Genomic DNA, 18,349 nt, shown 5'->3' on the forward strand with positions numbered 1-18,349 from the left:
AGTATTCATCCTGAGTCAGTGATGTACGAAGCTACTATTGAAAAAAAATAGTTAAATCTTTCTAACCTGTACTCTGCTCACATGTCCTCCAAAATCTCCCAGCACAGCCCTGATAAGTGAAGTAATTATATACTAAAGCAGTCATATTATGACCTGTACAAGTCTTGTGGTGCTTTATGCTTTTTTTTTATAAATGGGGTCGATTTATAAAAACTGGTGTTGCCACTAGTAATCAGACACCTTCCTCAAACAAACCTAAACCAGGAAAAAATGAAATTTTTTTCCCCTCCAGTTTTACAACAGACTGCAGTGTCCATTACTTAATCTCCTGAACTCAGCAAGGTGTGTCAAAACCTGTAATACATAGTGACAATGTAAATACCTGGGATCAACAGCCAAGCAAAGATTCAAAGCAGGGCCCAAACCAATGCCTGTAAAAAGGAAATGGAGAAATACATTCAATATACAGAAATCATTCACAAATGTTTTACAATAATATTTTTAATAAAGCGCTGTGGTGATTGGGCTTCTGCACAAACCGGAATATTCCATCCTGAATTTATAAAATCAGCAAACCCACTATGGAAAGCCTATATTTTTTCCTGGTCTAAAGGATCACTCTAGGTCCTGGGCAGAGGTTACCCAAAAGCTGTTGGGAGTTCTGCCCACTGTCAGACCTTGCACTGATAAAGTGGAAAAAAAAATGCGAGCACACCTTAACTGCCCATTTGCAGTCTACTTTAGAATGTATACTGAGCCACATATGCGCAGCTCAATCTACATACTTGGCATGGTGCTGGGGTGAACAAACTCCTTCACCTCCGCAAAAGTTACATCATCTCGTGCCAGTCAAAGAGGATGTTTGAAGACCCAGCACCTGTAAAAGTTTTTAGCGCCAGCATGGAACCTCATGAGAATTTGCAGACTTTAGCCATGCTTTAACACTGAACATCCGGGGTTGGTTGCAAACAAGCGGAACTTCCCCTTTTGGGAAAGTTCCACTTTAACAAAGCCCTATAAATAAAAAGGAATGTGAACAGTTACAGGACACCCCATTGGATATTTATGGTTAATTAGGAGCTGGAATACTGATTGCATTATATTAGCATGCTTAGCCACTCACAAGATGCATTGTATCTCATCAATGAAAATCGCATGAGGTCACGCTCTCCATCTCAGCATGTGGATTCCCTGTATTCATTGATGAAATACAATGCATCCTCTGAATGGCTGAGCAGGGATTAGCCTGACTTCATTTTGTTCTGGGAGTGAGATGGGAAGTCCCAATCCTGCTACAGAACCGGCGCTACATGGAGTTCAGACCTAGCAGGTGCATCCGTTAGTGAATCGAATACCTTGTTTGGACAAGCTTGATCCAGACTATTTAAAGTCACATCAGAATAAGAATTTAAAGGTTTTAAATATAAAAATATTATACAAGAACAAGTTATAAGAAAGTTTATCCCAAACCCTATAAAAGACCACTGCAGGTTAAACAGTGGCTTAGTGGTTAGCAATTCTGACTGGGGTCCTTGGTTCAGAGCCAAACCAAGACACTATCTGCACGGATATAAGCAAGCATCAAATTAAGATGTGAAACGCGTCAGCTATTTGTCCCTGTATATCCACTTTTTGCTTTTGACTGTGCTTTACATGATTTTTGGATTACTTTGTAGTTTTTTGGATTTTATCCTTTGATTAGGTAAATTTTATTTAAAAAAAAATGTCAGTGCGGCAGTCCATGATGATTTTCTCTCTCCACTATCCGCACAGAGCCTGCATGTTCTTCCTGTTCTGTGGGGTTGCCTCCGGGGTATGCCAATTTCTTCTCACAGGCTGGTAGGTTAACAGTTTTTTTTCTAAATTGTCCCTAGCACGCACCACTGCAGATCGCACAGCTGCAGATCGCACAGCTGCAGATCGCACAGGAACACTGTGCGTCCCCATTCCCTGGTTCAGGGACGAACCACGGGAGAACTGAGAATGTCCAATTTTGGCCCTGAAACTGAGCTAAAGACGCACAGAAACGCAGTGCGCACCACTGCCCCCGCCCGGAGATATGTGAACTGGCTCCATAGAGAGCTGGTCACGTTCTCCCGCTATGTGAATTGGATGCGGTGTGAACCCAGCCTAAAGGCAGATACTGATGCGAGTGTACAGTACTGCATGAACTGTCTGGGCTATATAATAGTCTAATATAGAAGTAGATAAAATATATTGTTAAACAGGAAATAAATCAAAGAATTGCTCACCAGAGAAAAAGGCGAATCCAGCCAAGATTCCTAGACGTTTCTTCTCAGTCTCTCTACTGTGAGGGGTCATCATCAGCCATAGCATCATGCCCAATGAGCCTGCAAAGGACATGAAACTGCCCTGTATAGGAAAACAGCAAGGATTCAATAGTAAAAACTGACACTATTGCCCCCAAAATAGAATTTGTTAGAAATATTTTCTAATACATTTCAATATCAAAGTTAAAAACAAAAATGATAAAGCCTGTTACATCCTATAACTCACTCAGACTTATTATAACCCTACACACGAGAAAATTCCTACTGGGATAGACAATGAAAGCCAGAACATGACTGGATGCTGTTGGCAACGGAGAAGAAGAAAGAAGAAAAGTTTTTTTTTTTTTTTTTTCATAAAAATCGCTCACCTGGAGAAACCTGAAGACCACGTTGACATAAGCGCCAGCAGCCGCAACCAGCAAAGAAAGAGCAAAGCTTGCATACACCTGTTTTAAGTGCTGACGTGTGCTGGGAGAACTGCAATACAAAAACACATGCACCATGTTAATTTTTATGCACTTTAACTGCTCGCTTCACTAAAATTAAATAAACTTTGGGGTCATTTAGAACCACCTTTCCATTCACTTACAAAGCTGTTGTACAGAGAAAAAAAAACAAACACACATAAGACAACTTCGTATGTACTAACAAAGTATACGGAACCCTCAGAAGCGCTCTCCATTGCTAGTGGTAAAAAGTGCTACTGTAAAAATCTCTATATCTGGTTTGTCCCTGACAGAAAAGGCAACGAACCTTTCACTGTTCATGCAGTTGCGAACATCTGTGTTGGGGAAAAAAAATAGGGGGGCATAGATCGATCTGTAATTGTGACAAACAGACCATTCACTGCCTGCCAACCTCAATGAAGTCATGGCTTATAAATTAACCACTTCAATACTGGGCACTTTCACCCCCTTCATGCCCAGGCCAATTTTTAGCTTCAAGTCCTCGCACTTTGAACGACAATTGCGCGGTCGTCGATGGAAAGCACTTTAGTAACTTTAGTAGTGACTGCCACTTTAGTAAGTTTTGGCCAATTTCTTGTTTTTTCTACAATATGTTGAAAAAAAAAACCTCAAGACCCACCTATTCTGAAGGCCAAAATTAGAAGGAAATGGATACCAAGCGCCTTGAGGCGATTCAGTTCGCATGTGCAGCGCTATATATGTTTTTTTATTCATTCATAGGTATGTTGCAGCTTCTATATAAAAATTAGATTCATGGATGTAATAAATACTACACTATATACGGCTCTGTGTGGCGAGTTTGTTTATGGCCGTGTTTTAAGCAGTACTGTGTCACACTGGAACGGAGTGTGTGGAGACCTGCAATACCAAACTAATTTTGGGAGAATGATGGATATGACCATCATGTACCTCTGGCAAGTGCGAAGATGGTGGCAGAATCACAAAAATGGCCATTTGCTTCACATGGTGGATAGCTACACTTCTCTGTATGCTTTATTTCACGCATATCACAGAATGGTGTATTTGAACAGCGATCCAATTATTTCTCTTGAGACTTCTTGCTGGTAGATTAGACTGAACTTTCGTGGACATTAGGCTTTGATATAGACCAGTGATGGCGAACCTTGGCACTCCAGATGTTTTGGAACTACATTTCCCATGATGCTCATGCACTCTGCAGTGTAGTGGAGCATCATGGGAAATGTAGTTCCAAAACATCTGGGGTGCCAAGGTTCGCCATCACTGATATAGACACTGAACTTGTTCTATATTGTTTTTCACTTGAAGCGCTGCACTTTAAATTTTTTGTTGCATATATAACATTTACCATTTTTCCAAGACAGATAGAGCTTTCCTGTGGTGGTATTTAATTATATATATATATATATATATATATATATATATATATATATATATATATATATATATATATATATATATATATATATATATATATATATATATATATATATATATATATATATATATATAATTTTTTTCAGTTTGTTATAAAAACTTTGCAAATAATTTTTATTCTTCACCGATGAGGCGGCACTGATGGGACTTCACTAATGATTTAGGCACCGATTATCAGCGTAAATGTGCCGTCAGGCTTGCAGGTTAATGGCTCTCCTTTCCTCAGACAGTGACAGCACGTGAGAAAAGGAATGCAGATAACCGACAAGTTTGTTTACATGTGATCAGCTGATCACATGGTAAAGGGCCACTGTGATTGGCCCTTTACCTTGATCTGTGAGCATGTTCTGAGAGGAAATTTTTCAACTATAGCGCGGTACTGAGGTGGTTAAGTAGTGTTTATTACCAACAGGAAATGTAAAAGCTGAAGTTCATGCAAATTTTTTGGAAAGAAGGTAGAGTTTGAATATAACGATAAAATGAGCATACAGCCAGCCATGTACTGTGCTAAAACCAAACCCAGTACTTAAAGTCTACAGTTGCAGAGTAATCAGCAGTGGTAGGTATGCAAAAACAGTAATGAAAACCATTCACTCGTGTGCAACTCCAAATTGGGTGCCGCAGCTGCAGGCATCATCCCAGTATAACCTCGAAGTCTAGGGACCTACGGGTACGTCGCTGGTCAATAAATGGTTAAAAATTATAAATATGTTTATTATATGTGCAAATATTGGCAACATAAATTAAGGTTTTAATGCGTGTGGGAAAAATATGCTTCAGAGGGGACCTGATTAAACACGCTGCAAAGTGCAAATTAAGGAAACTGCCAAGGTGTCAGAAATATAGTATGCTCCTACCTTTGTCATGACAACTCTGCTCTGAATTTCTAAGTGTGTTGTCTAAACCCTACCTACTTTATGTCTGATGGATTACAAAGAACACAGACCTCTCATATATATATTTGCAAGCCAGTGTGCAACAATGCTGGGCCCCAGACATTCTATTCTATGTACTTACCCCAGGAACAAAAACATAATACAGTATTAGGTGGAGGCATTACAAATGAAAAACGTATTCTAAAGAGGAAATTAAGACACTTCAGAAAACTTAAAATGTTAAACCTCTAATGCATATTACCAAAGAATAACGTTTTTTAAATATGTCTTTATTGGGAGATATGAAATTAGGCTTTACAGTTCTAGATCTATAAATGCCTTTGGCACTAATTTTTAGATGGTCTAAACATTCTCAAAGATCCAATGCCTGCAAGCGTTAGTTGGTAAAAATTGCATTAAATAATTACCAAGGAGGATTACATTATTTTTATTTTTTCACAAACACGTTTCAGGCTAGGTTCACACTGCTGCGAATTCAAAATCGTGGTAAAAAATCGCGATTTTACGGCTGCGTTTTTGCCACAATTTAAGAGACATCTGTGCAGGGTTCAATGTAAATCGCAAAAAGTAGTACAGGAACTACTTTTTGAAATCGGTGCAGCGCCGCAGATGCGGCGTCGCACCGATTAGGACGGTGCCATTGCGACAATTGCCGCCGATTTGACATGCGATTTAACATGTGAAATCGCATCTCAAATCGTACATAATCGTACCCAATGTGAACCTGGGCTTAGACTCCATTCACACTTGCGTGAGTCCAAAGTCACACAATTTCCAGTGCGGCTCTACACTCTCTGGATCAAAGTCGCAACAAAGTAGTGCCATTGAAAAGAATGGGCTGCAACTTGTGATGTGTCTAGTCTAGCAATTCTTGAAAACAGGTTTGCGAATGAGGGATAGCAGAAAGAATAATGCCACTCCAGATGAACCATTGCTCACTCCTCACCAAGTCTATCCTGAGGGTGCCGCATAGCCTGCCTGACAACATTCAAAAAGAAAATCTGGAATTTGCAGCACTCCTCCAATCGAGGTTTGAGTAAGTACTGTTTTTTCTTTAGCTTGAAATACATTCTCTATTGTTCCTGTCATGCCTTTGATACTGTTATAATTCTAAAATAAAAATACAGGAGCAGTGCAGCAAATTCAAGACACTTTTTGCAGGTTTGCAAATGAACGCAGTTTTGTCATATTCAAATACTGCTTGTTGCCATGGTGTGTGTCATAATATTTGCGTAGAAAACAAAAAGCCACAGATACATTCAGCTTGGAGAAAGCATTGACATAAAATACAAACTGAGAAGCAAATGATATGTCACAAGATCCCAACTAAGACTACATAACTTATTTGGCAATGCCTGTCAAAATAATATTTTGATTGGTTTCATATAAACTGCATCACTTCATGCAATATAATAATCAGCAAAGAGCTCTGGGGTTGGTTTACTAAAAGTGGAGTGCCCAAAATCCTGAGCATCTGTCCATAGTGGCCAATCAGCTTCTAACTTCAGCTTGTTTAAGCTTTGACAATAAAAACCTGGAAGCCGATTGGTTTCAATGCAAAGCTGCATGAGATTTTGCACTCTCCAGTTTTAGACTCCTTTCACACCGATAAGTTTTTCAGGCTGTACAGCGCTAAAAATAGCGCTGATATACCACCTGAAAAACTCCTGCCCAGCCTTCTCAATGTGAAAGCTGGAGGGCTTTCACACCGAGGCGATGCGCTGGCAGGAGACAAAAAAAAATCTCCTGCAAGCAGCATCTTTGAAGCAAAAACAATGGGAAACCACAGTAATACTGCCCGCAATGCGCCTCTGCAGAGGCACATTGCGGCCGGTATTAACCCTTTATCAGCCGCTAGCGGGGGTTAATACCGCACCGCTATCGGCCGAATCCCGCGGCAATTCTGACGGTATAGCGCCGCTATACCGTCACGGTGCCTCCCGCCCCAGTGTGAAAGGGGCCTTAATCTCCCGCTCTTGTAGAAAACACTTAAATGGTTTCCATTTCATAAGGACCATGGATAGGCTTAGTTATATCCTATGAAAGGTAACAAGCAAGGTGGTTTCACAATAGGCTTTCAAAAGATCTTACCATTATTAGGAAGCCCAATAAAAACAAAATTCATAACAAATATCACTTACATATTTGAGAACTTGAGAAGAGCCTTGAAGTCAATATTTCGGTCAAGAAAATCCATGGTGGAGCTGTGTGTATGAGCTTTCTACAAGAACACCTGCCGAAGAAAAAAAAGTCATGATTACTGGACCATTGTCATGCTTAACTTTAGCCAAGACACTGCTTGTATTTTAAAACAATTGCTGGATGCTCAGGATTAGTGGCACAATGCCTCCAATTTTGAAAGAAAGAAGTACACACCATCTTGTAAAAACTTTAGGGACAGTAAGCAGCGAGACCTCTGCACTACAGTTTCTAGCTCTAGAAACTACTTTGCAGTTGTATAAAGTGGGTCTCACTTATGCTCGGTTTCCATTGTGCGACTTGTCATGCGACTGCAAAGTCGCATGACAAGTCGTACCCCATGACTTCCAATGAGTACCATTCATATCTGTGCGACTTCAAAGTAGTCCCTGCACTACTTTGGTCCCACTTTAATGCGACTTGAGGTCCAGGACCTCAAGAATACACAAGCATTGCTTATAGTCGCATCAAAATCACGCAACTTTGGGGTTGCAATAGTAGAAACAGAGCCTAATGGCACTATGGGTTATATTTACTAAAGCTAGAGGGCAAATCTAAATCACGATCCTGCAGATCGATCAGCTTCTAACCTCAGCTTGTTTAATCAAGCTTTAGCAATAAAACAGAATTGTGACCAATTTTGCCCTCTCCAGCTTTAGTAACTAAATCCCTATATCCTTAACCCAATTACATAATAATTTAGCTGGAATAATAAGACACAGAGGTTGATTTATGAAAACTGGAGAGTGCAAAATCTGGCGCAGTTGTGCATGGTAGCCAATCAGCTTCTAACTTCAGCTTGTGCTTTGACAAAACAAACAAAAAAACACTGGAAGCCGATGAGAACTGCACCAGATTTTGCACTCTCCAATGTTCAGTTTTGTAATAGTGGCACACAGTCAGGCTGTTCCAACATGATGATTTCACTGACAAAGTCCCCAATAAGTCCATAGTTACTCATCTAATCTCCTGACAACAAAGCAAAACTGAAATCAACTTGGATTGTCTTTAGCCTTTAAGTCGTCAATGGAAACTATACATCAGTCTAAGCTGCTTCAATACAATAAGCTGAGAGAAGTAAAGTACAAACCTGCCTCTTGATGATGCTGCTCTGCAATAATGACACCAAACGCTATACAGGGTGACTTACAGAAATGGAGTAACCCCCTAGGACCTGTTGATCTAGATGGTGCAATTATTGCAGGCTCTTGCAGGAAATCATAGGCTCGGGACTTTTCCACAGAGAATGCATACTGTGTTCTACGTATGCAGAGTCCCGCCCTCTGACAGTCATTAATACTGCTAATGATTTCCCTTGGCAACAAAAATGACTGCACACATATAGCTGGGGAATGATAAATTGATACTTAAAAAAAATCTCTAGCACAGAAATGTAGACATGCATTAGATACAAGGGAGAAGGTCAATCTGACAATAATTTAATGCAACAAGCTTGAGTTTTTAGAAAAGTAGAAAAAGCTTGATAAGCCATTTTAAAGATTATCTCAATGTCAGTTGAACAGATTAAACCCACAAAGCCAATTGTCATGCACATGGCTGAATTCTAGAACAAAGCCAATTGCAAAAAAATAAAAAAAAAAACACACAACCGAGTCTGAGGTCATTAGAATCCTACTGTGTAAAATCACTAAGGTCACATACATATTGTACTTGTCATATAAAAAACAAAACTCAACCATGATTCTATCGATATAATTGGAGCTTGCCTATTTTGCCTCAATCACATGACCTATGCCATAAATGGGACCACAAGGTCAATGTTGTAACTAAATGGTAAGGTTTAAAGTTGCTCTAATGTGGAGTTTCGGCTTTCGTCGCTGTCCATCACAGCAAGTGAGGCGGGAGTGGGGCGCGAGGCTGAGCCACACTGTCTTATGGACACAGAGCGGGGCTCAGGAACGAGCATGCAGAGTGTTCCAATAGAAAGCTGCTTGCTATGGGGGCACTCAGCAGGGGGGAGGGGCCCAGAGCACCGGCTGGGGATTAGGACTGCTCTGTGCAAAATTATTACACAGAACAGGCAAGTATGACATGTTTGTTATTTAACTGTTTAAGGACCACCCCCTAGCACATATACTGCTACAGGCATCCTGCACAGAATCACGTGTATAGCCTAAAAAAAAAAAAAAACACTTGTGCAAACCAATCAATATACGCTTTTTATTTTTTACCATAAATATGTAGCAGAAAATATATTGGCCTAAATGTATGAAGAAATTAGATCTTAGTTTTTCATTAGATATGTTTTATTGCAAAAGGTAAAAAAAAAAAAATGTTTCCCTCGAAATGGTTGTCTGTGTATATATAGAGATGATGTGTTATTAACACGAAACGTTGGGTCGTCTCCACTGCCGCCTCAAACCAATTTTATCATGCGATTTTAATTCAGGATACATGTGAGTGTACTTGATTTTTAAATAAATTACATAGCTTTTTATTGGATTACACTATGTGGCTATCTTTCTTCCCTTGCCTTCTCTGAACTACCCGGCACACTGTGGAGCTCTATGGATCAAAGGCTTTCTCGCTATATTTGGTATACGTGAACTGACAGCATCTGACTTCTAACCAAGGCCCTGGATGTTTGTATCGTCCGATCCCGTGTACTATATCTAGTACTATGAGCTTAATTAGACTTGTAGTGACGTATGTCCGCTCAAGTCCATCAGCTCTGGTAAGCCTCCATTTATCCTTATTGGTGGCGGTGATCACTCACATTTGAATATATATACTTGGAGTACCATCAAGATTCGCTCCACCTTGCACGTGGTGATTTGTTTTTATGGACTTTATTGCACATATTGGACTTCTCTTTCCACTTTAATATGAAATTCCATACAGGAATTTCCATGTGATTTATTATTATTATTTTTTACAGGAATAATCACTATTTCACAATATTATATATGTCATTGACCGTATCGCTACACATTTTTGTATATATATATATATATATATATATATATATATATATATATATATATATATATATATATATATATATATATATATATATATATATATATATATATATATATATATATATATATATATATATATATATATTTTTATTACACACACACACACACACACATAAAAGCAGAGGTGATCAAATACCACCAAAAGAAAGCTCTATTTGTGGGGAAAAACATAAATTTTAGTTGGGTACATTGTTGCTTTACTGCACAATTGTCAGTTATAGGAACGCAGTGCAAAAAATGGCCTGGTCATGAATGGGGGGGGGGGGGGGTAAATCTTTCAAGGGGTCAAGTGTCAAAAAAGTTAAAATAAAAAGGGGCTTTACAAAGACTTTAAGCAAAGCGCAAGTACAAATTAAGACAACTGATTATACCCATTATTTTCAGGCACTGAATGAGTATTAAATACTGTGGTGCAACAAAACAAACTAATTCTACAGAGGTCAGAAGAGTAGTCCTGAGTAAGGTACAACAACAAACAAGAATCTTCACTTTCCTGAAAAGCATGTATAACAAACTCAACAGGAATGTGTCCAAACATAAATCTTGTAAAATACTTGTAGCGCCAACTCTATCAAATGCAAGATGTTGAGATGATATACAATAAAAGTGATGGTTTCGTAAGACACCTCCATCAAAGCAGTACCCGGTAATACATGGATTCTTAACAATTGTGTAACGAGCTGTATACGTCTTACTGCACAGAGTTGTGTAATATTAGTACAATAAATATTTGAGTGAAACATGGTCAGGCTATGCACAAATATTTAACCACTTGCCGACTGTAGGCAGTCATATGACATCCTCAGTTTGCATGGTACATGTAGCTTTTGAATGATATTAGCACATTGCACTTTATATTAGCATTGATAGCAGTGCAGCACTTTACATTAATACCTAGAATTAATGTAGCCACCCCCTCTTACTCACTCCCAAAATTAATTAGGCACCATGTACTGCGAGATGTAGTATGCAGAGCACCTAACTCCCATTCTTGTTCCAAACAGGAAGTAAGGGGGAAAAGGTAAGTATCAAGAGCTCACAGGTATATTACATAGAGGTAGAAAACAGTGGGAAACCATTTCATGAACAGATTAACCACTTAAGACACGGACCAAAATGCAGGTAAAGGACCAGGCCCCTTTTTGCAATTCGGCACTGCGTCGCTTTAACTGACAATTGCGCTGTCGTGCAACGTGGCTCCCAAACAAAATTGGCGTCCTTTTTTCCCCACAAATAGAGCTTTATTTTGGTGGTATTTGATCATCTCTGCAGTTTTTATTTTATGCGCTATAAACAAAAATAGAGCAACAATTTTGAAAAAAAAGCAATATTTTTTACTTGTTGCTATAATAAATATCCCCCAAAAATATATATATAAAAAATAAAAAAAAATTCCTCAGTTTAGGCCGATACGTATTCTTCTACCTATTTTTGGTAAAAATAAATAAATAATAATAATAAAAAAAAAAAAAAAAAAAAATCGCAATAAGCGTTTATCGATTGGTTTGCGCAAAATTTATAGCGTTTACAAAATATGGGATAGCTTTATTGCATTTTTATTATTTTATTTTTTTACTACTAATGGCGGCGATAAGCGATTTTTTTTTCGTGACTGCGACATTATGGCGGACACTTCGGAAAATGTTGACACATTTTTGGGACCATTGTAATTTTTACAGCTAAAAAAGCATTGTTTACTGTGAAAATGACAATTGCAGTTTGGGAGTTAACCACAAGGGGGCGCTGAAGGGGTTAAGTGTGACCTCATCTGTGTTTCTAACTGTAGGGGAGTGTGGCTGTAGGTGCGACGTCATTGATTGTGGTTCCCTATATCAGGGAACACACGATCGATGACAGCGCCACAGTGAAGAACGGGGAAGCTGTGTTTAAACACAGCTCTCCCCGTTCTTCAGCTCCGGGGACCAATCGCGGGACTCCAGCGGCGATCGGGTCCCACGGTCACAGAGCTTCGGATCGGGTCGCGGGCACACGCCCGCAGCTGGGCATTTAACAATCACGTACAGGTACGTGATTGTGCCCAGCCGTGCCATTCTGCCGACGTATATCGGCATTAGGCGGTCCTTAAGTGGTCATTAAAGTGATAATAGAAAATAAAATGGATTTTACTAAAACACACGTTATGCTTACCTGCTCGGTGAAATGGTTTTGCACAGGGCAGCCCCAATCCTACTCTTCGCGGTTCCCTGGCTGGAGCTCCTGGCCCCTGCCACCTGTAGAGCGTCCCCACAGCAGGCAGGTTGCTATAGGGGCACGTGAGCCAAGCTGCAGCTCCATGTAGACACTGAGCCATGGTTCATCCCGTCTTTCCTGATTGACAGTAGCAGGAATCAATGAGGGAGACTCGGCTAGCTGGGGCACTCATGGACATCACTGGATAGATATGGGCTCAGGTAAGTATTAGGGGGCCTGCTATACACAGAAGGCTTTTTATGCACCAAGATAAAAAAATAAAAAAAACCTTTGGACTTTACAACCACTTAGGTAGGGGGATGTGTATGGATTATTCTTGGAAAACTGAAGACATTGTTTAATACAACGTTATTAACTTAGATAGATAGTCCCCCCTCCCCCCCCCCCCCCCCTTTTTATTACTTGGTGATCTGGGCAGTAACACATCTCCTGTATTAGGGCATCTCAACTCCTAGTTGAAGTATCAAAACACATTTGGGCGTTCTAGGCACCACCACCGGATTTACAACACTAATAAATTGAAACCAAATTCCAGCTCACGCTTTTTAAGCATTTAGAGCAACAGTTTTATTCTGTTTGGAATAAAAGGTTTTAAATACCATAATTAAGAGCGGATCATTGTAAGCACCCCTGTCAGTGTTAGTTTGTTTCAACCCTCTAACTGCTATATCTGAAGGACAGCTTGTTCTGTTGTAAGAAAAGAACAGACTTACTGGCAGGATCACCAGGTGAAAAAAGAAAGCTAGCCAAAAAAAAAAAAAACACACACACACACACACACACACACACACACACACACACACACACACACACACAATAAATGTTTGCTTTGAGGCTCAATACTGCTTTTTTGTGCTATGCAGGGGCATAAATGAACTCTAATGGGGTATAGGTCTCATGTCAGGCTAGCTGCTGTATAGGGTAGAAGATTCCTACATCTGCTATGAAAAAGCTGCACTGCTCAACTGCCCCTTTCTGCTCACATACTCCATTCATAGAACTCGCAGTGTTCTTTCCCAGAATGCAAAGTAGTCTGTGGTTGGAGGAGGTGGATCCTGTCATTCATCTGCCAATCTTTCACTCACTCACTTGCTTGCATTCCGTGAAAGAACAGTACGAGTTCTATAAATGGAGGAGGTGGCCGGAAGATTGGTGAAACTTTCACGTGGCTGATGATGTTCCCAGCAGCAGTGAAAGATCAGCACTGTGGGGAGGATCCGGTGAGATGCACAAAAGATCTTTATGCTATTCAGCATCAGACATAGGAGATAGCAAGTCATGTCCTTGGTGACACACACACACACACACACACACACACACACACAAACCTCCTCTGCCAGCTCCAAGAACCTGACCACTGATTGTTTAGCAGTTCTCGGTCCGCTCTAAGCAGAGTGGTGACCGTCAGTCACTGCTCTGACCCTCCCCATCCCCCAATATGGTAGGGATCTTGCCACAGCCTGGAGCTGCTCTAGGATATCAACTGACAGTGAGCTTTGTCCCGCTGTCAGCTGATTGTGGATCTTAGGAGTGCAAAAGTAAGTGGAATCGTGTTGTACAGAAAAGTATGGCCAAAAAAAACACCCTTCAAACAGAAGTGTTTGGAAATTACTAAGAACTTGCACATGGTTACATTTTCTGGCACTGACCCTTTTACTTGGGTATGTGCAACTCACAACAAAATACATACACACCCCCCCATCGGATTGCATAGGTGTTCACACCCACGCGATCCGATTCCTGTCAAAATTCACACTGTGAACCAATCTCAGAGTGTCATTAACTTTGTATTGTCACCCGCGGCGGTTATCAGAGGGCATTGTGAACCGCCTGCGAGGCTGCAACCAGCACTGTAATTGCACTGGTTCTCGCATGGCAATAGTGTGAACCGGGGGTTAAAGCTAGTACAATGAACATGACGCTGCGCTTGCGCTGAACGTTTTAGAAGGCAGTGAACTAGAGAATGGAGATTATCAGGTGACACTGCTGAAATATTGTCATTATCTCAACCAATAATCACACGTACATAATAAATATACTATATCTGCACACAGGTATATGATAAAAACCAGCACACAAGCTACTATATAACTACTCAGAAACCTGTCAGCAGATTTACAGTTACAAAAGTTCAACTTACCAGTTTGTAAAAAATTAAAAAATAAAACAATTATTAACCAGAGTCAAAGACCTTACACTGCACAGCTGGGGGTCATTGTTACAAGCCTGTCTACAGCCTGACAATACACAACAGGAGTAGAAACATCCCAGAAGCCAGACAGCCAATGCACCTATACATTACTGGAAAGCCAGCTTATCTGAGCATATTCTATTGCAGTCAATGGCAGTGTATGTTCCCTCATCAACCTACAGTATGTTGAACTCACTGGTTGCTGCCCTGTAAATTCATTTGTCGTCTGCTTCAACATGAAATCATAGTTTGTCACTACTCCTACTATTGTATTCTCAAAGCCTGTGAGAATAGCTGAACAGCGGCTGCATCTGACAATTGATCACCAAGCTCCTATGATTTTGAACCACAGCTTGAATGTCAGCCTGATCACCAGGAAAGCCTTTCTACAAGTGTCTGTATTATAAATGAGCTAGGAAACCAAAACGTCACAGCAGAAAGGAGGAGCCTCATTGGAATTGGTTTTAGAAGCCTGTAAAATATCTTTACAATTTTTGACGTTAATATAACTTTAAAGTATTACTCAATACATAGGCAAGCCTAGGCTGAAACTTACACGGTGCTTTCCATATTACTAATATCCCATGTTAAAAGATTCAGCCGTTTCACTTTCATTTTTCTGGAATCCACATCATTTGTAAAACATGAAACTGGACATTTACCTTGTGACCTGCGCAGAAAGCCACATACATTGAAAACACGCCATCCTTATTGTTTCCTCTTAGAATGTGTGGACAGATGGCAGAAAAGGGACGTTTGTAAAGAGCCAGATTTGATTATTACATCATGAGTGAATAGTTTATGGATAAAAAGGGGAGCTGCTGTTAAATACAGAGTACAAAACTGCTAATAGGAGTTTATAGAGGGTATCACAAAAGGTTTGATCTATACCATGGTCTTATTAAAAATCCTCCCCCCCCCCATGTACTGCCCCCTGATGAGTACCTTATCTCCACCTCGGCCAAAGTCTGCTTAGTGTTTATTGACAAAACTACAAGGCGGAAAGGACAGGAGTGCAGATGTCCTTGTTTCTGGCAGAAGGAAATGACTCTTACCACTTCGGAAGATGACACAACTTTATGTCGCACTACACAGTGCATTGCACCATCGCCAGCAGCCAGACCATTACAGGATGTAGATGACTGAAACAAGCTGACCCACAGCTAGTCTTATGTGCATATATATTCCTAGAGTTCAGCTTTAGGCCTCTTGCACACTGCAGCAATTTTTTTTACAAAGCTAAAATACAGCCCATTAATTGTAATGTGCCTATGCACACAGGTGCGCAAAATGCTGTGCAAAAAAAAAAAAGCATTTTTGGTCAGCAATTTTTGCCTTGTGTGCAAATACGCACAAAACAAATGTGAAAATACGTTTTCATGCGTGTAACTGTGTTAACGCATATGCCCGAAATTGCGTGCACATACAAAAGAAAGAACCTTGAAAAAATGATGCTTAAAAACAGGAGTATCCTGTGCAAGAGGCCCTAAAGAATCAAACCCTTCTACTCTTTACAGACAAGGAAACTGCCATTTTAGTTTGTGCGCATGCCATGATGCTGTACATGTGATCAGCTATGACACCAGCAATTCATTGGCCTTACAGATTGGTTGAGAGCATAAAGTCACTGCGACAGTTGAGAAACGGTCAAGGCTGGTACACAGCCCGGATAGCAGCCAGTTCAAAGAAACCAGCCAACATTTGGCCAGTGTGTACAGCAGCCTGACCGACTTCTGTTGAGCGGGCATGCTGGAAAACCAATGGTGTGAGCAGGGGGGGGGGGGGGGGGGGACCACCACACTAACATGCTTAGTAAGTATGGTGACCGCTCAGGTTTTTTTTACTCTTCCCTTAAGCCCACTGGGTTCAACGAGAGAGAAAGAAAAAAAAAAAAAAAAAGAGCTTTAAATCAATGTGTTTTAGGTGAGCCACTTGCAAATTTTCTCTCCAAAGCCTCTAATGCAGAGGTGTCAGGCGAATCCAATGCAGTTTTTTTTCTGGTACAATGATTTTTATTGGCATATAAAGAAAGAACAGATACAAGATTCCCACGCAGGAGATATGAACATTAGACAATGCAGAATTTGCAAGAAAACATAAAAAGCTGTGTCATAAAGTACAGACTATTAACGAACCATGGTCGGGGACCAACGCAAAATGCCTGAGCCTTACTCGGGGTCTACGGTAAGCAAAGGGAGCAGACGTGTCCGCCAAAAATGGACTAATAAAAAAAAAAAAAAAAAGGGGGGGGGGGGAGAACAGAGTGGCGGACAGGGAATCCTGAGAGGAAAGGGGAAGTAATGAGAGATGGAGGAGCATAGGAGAGACAGTGCAGCTTTTTAACCTGGATGAACCCTTAAAACAGAGCTGGATCCCAAAAGCCAGGTAGCCAGTGCCATTAAACATTACAGATGGTGCCTAACTTTTGAGGTTCGCTCTAGTGGTCAATGGTGTCGACTCCTAAAAAAAAAAAAAAAAAATCCTATGGGGCTCTGAATTCCATATTAAAAGCAGTGTTCTGCCTGGGAAAAGATCAGCGGAAGTTCCATTCCTGGGTGGAACACCTCTTTAAAATTTACCCAGTGGAAAAAGTACCCCTTAGATCAGTGGCCAGTGGGAAAAAAAAAAAAAAAAAAGACACTTTACACTGGTGATTGATATAGACGCAATCCATTATATAGTCAGTGGAAAATCATCCTCTTGTGTTGGTGGTCATTGTAAGCGTTAAGATCAGTAATTGCTCAAGGAACCCCCCTAACAATCTCCGAAAGAACCCTGGTGGATAAATCCTTCTCTAGGGTTTTTAGGTATTAACCTGTTTAGTCCTGGCATACCAACATATGTTTACATCTTCTGATACTGATATCTTTCAGCTGCTCATTAAACAACACAGCCATTATCCCATAGAGACCATCATAGTCTGGCTTATAATAACAAAACAAGTTGATCTACTAGCAAGACATGCTGTCAGGAGTGTCGTAGTGTTGCAAAAGCTGTCATCATATTGTATAACCCTGTCTAGGTGGAAGTTTCACAGGGTTGCATCGTTGCCACTTGTTTTCAGTCTACACCAGCCTCTCTCAACATTCCCCCCCATGTTAAAAAGTAGACTTTCCACTGAAAGTAAGGAACCCTGCTTATTACTACTATATATCTCGCAATACTTTAATGCAAACCGAGTGTGGAAGGTGGCGTACGTAGCATATACTTTATTACATTGAAGATCATTGGGAGAATCACAGGGGGCAGGGCCTGGTGGTCAGCGAGAATAATGCCCCCTTAAGCCTCATACACACTGGACGTTTTTATAGCTGCTGTTTTTTTCTACACTCAATTTCTCCAGCGTGTTATCTTATGTGTCCGTGCACACATAGGCTGTTAACAGTTTTTGACTGTAAAAAAAAATAAAACACGTGGGTTCTGAGATGAGTTTTTCCAGCTGTAAAAACGCTCTAAAAAATGCCTAAAAATGCAGCTGACCAGTGTTTAACGTTTTTGATTAAACTGAGAAAAAAAAAAAGAAAAAAAAAAAAAAACACTAATCGCAAAAACACTGAGCCTCATACACACTGGACGTTTTTATAGCTGCTGTTTTTTTCTACACTCAATTTCTCCAGCGTGTTATCTTATGTGTCCGTGCACACATAGGCTGTTAACAGTTTTTGACTGTAAAAAA

At 40.3% G+C, this 18,349-nt stretch overlaps 1 protein-coding gene across 1 annotated transcript in view; it reads right to left on the reverse strand.

Moving 5' to 3' along the window:
- The window catches only part of TMBIM6 (transmembrane BAX inhibitor motif containing 6), a 41,786-nt gene that overhangs the window by 18,739 nt on the left and 4,698 nt on the right, over positions 1-18,349 (reverse strand). Inside the window, exons 2-5 of the mRNA XM_040341209.1 lie at positions 7,212-7,303; positions 2,660-2,768; positions 2,253-2,373; positions 383-431 (exon numbers count right to left, since the gene is read on the reverse strand). Of these exons, the coding sequence (XP_040197143.1) occupies positions 383-431; positions 2,253-2,373; positions 2,660-2,768; positions 7,212-7,267 (335 nt within the window). The 5' untranslated portion in view covers positions 7,268-7,303. The remainder of the gene's footprint in view (positions 1-382; positions 432-2,252; positions 2,374-2,659; positions 2,769-7,211; positions 7,304-18,349) is intronic.

This window comes from Rana temporaria, chromosome 2, assembly GCF_905171775.1.
Source record: "Rana temporaria chromosome 2, aRanTem1.1, whole genome shotgun sequence".
Classification (NCBI taxonomy): domain Eukaryota; kingdom Metazoa; phylum Chordata; class Amphibia; order Anura; family Ranidae; genus Rana; species Rana temporaria.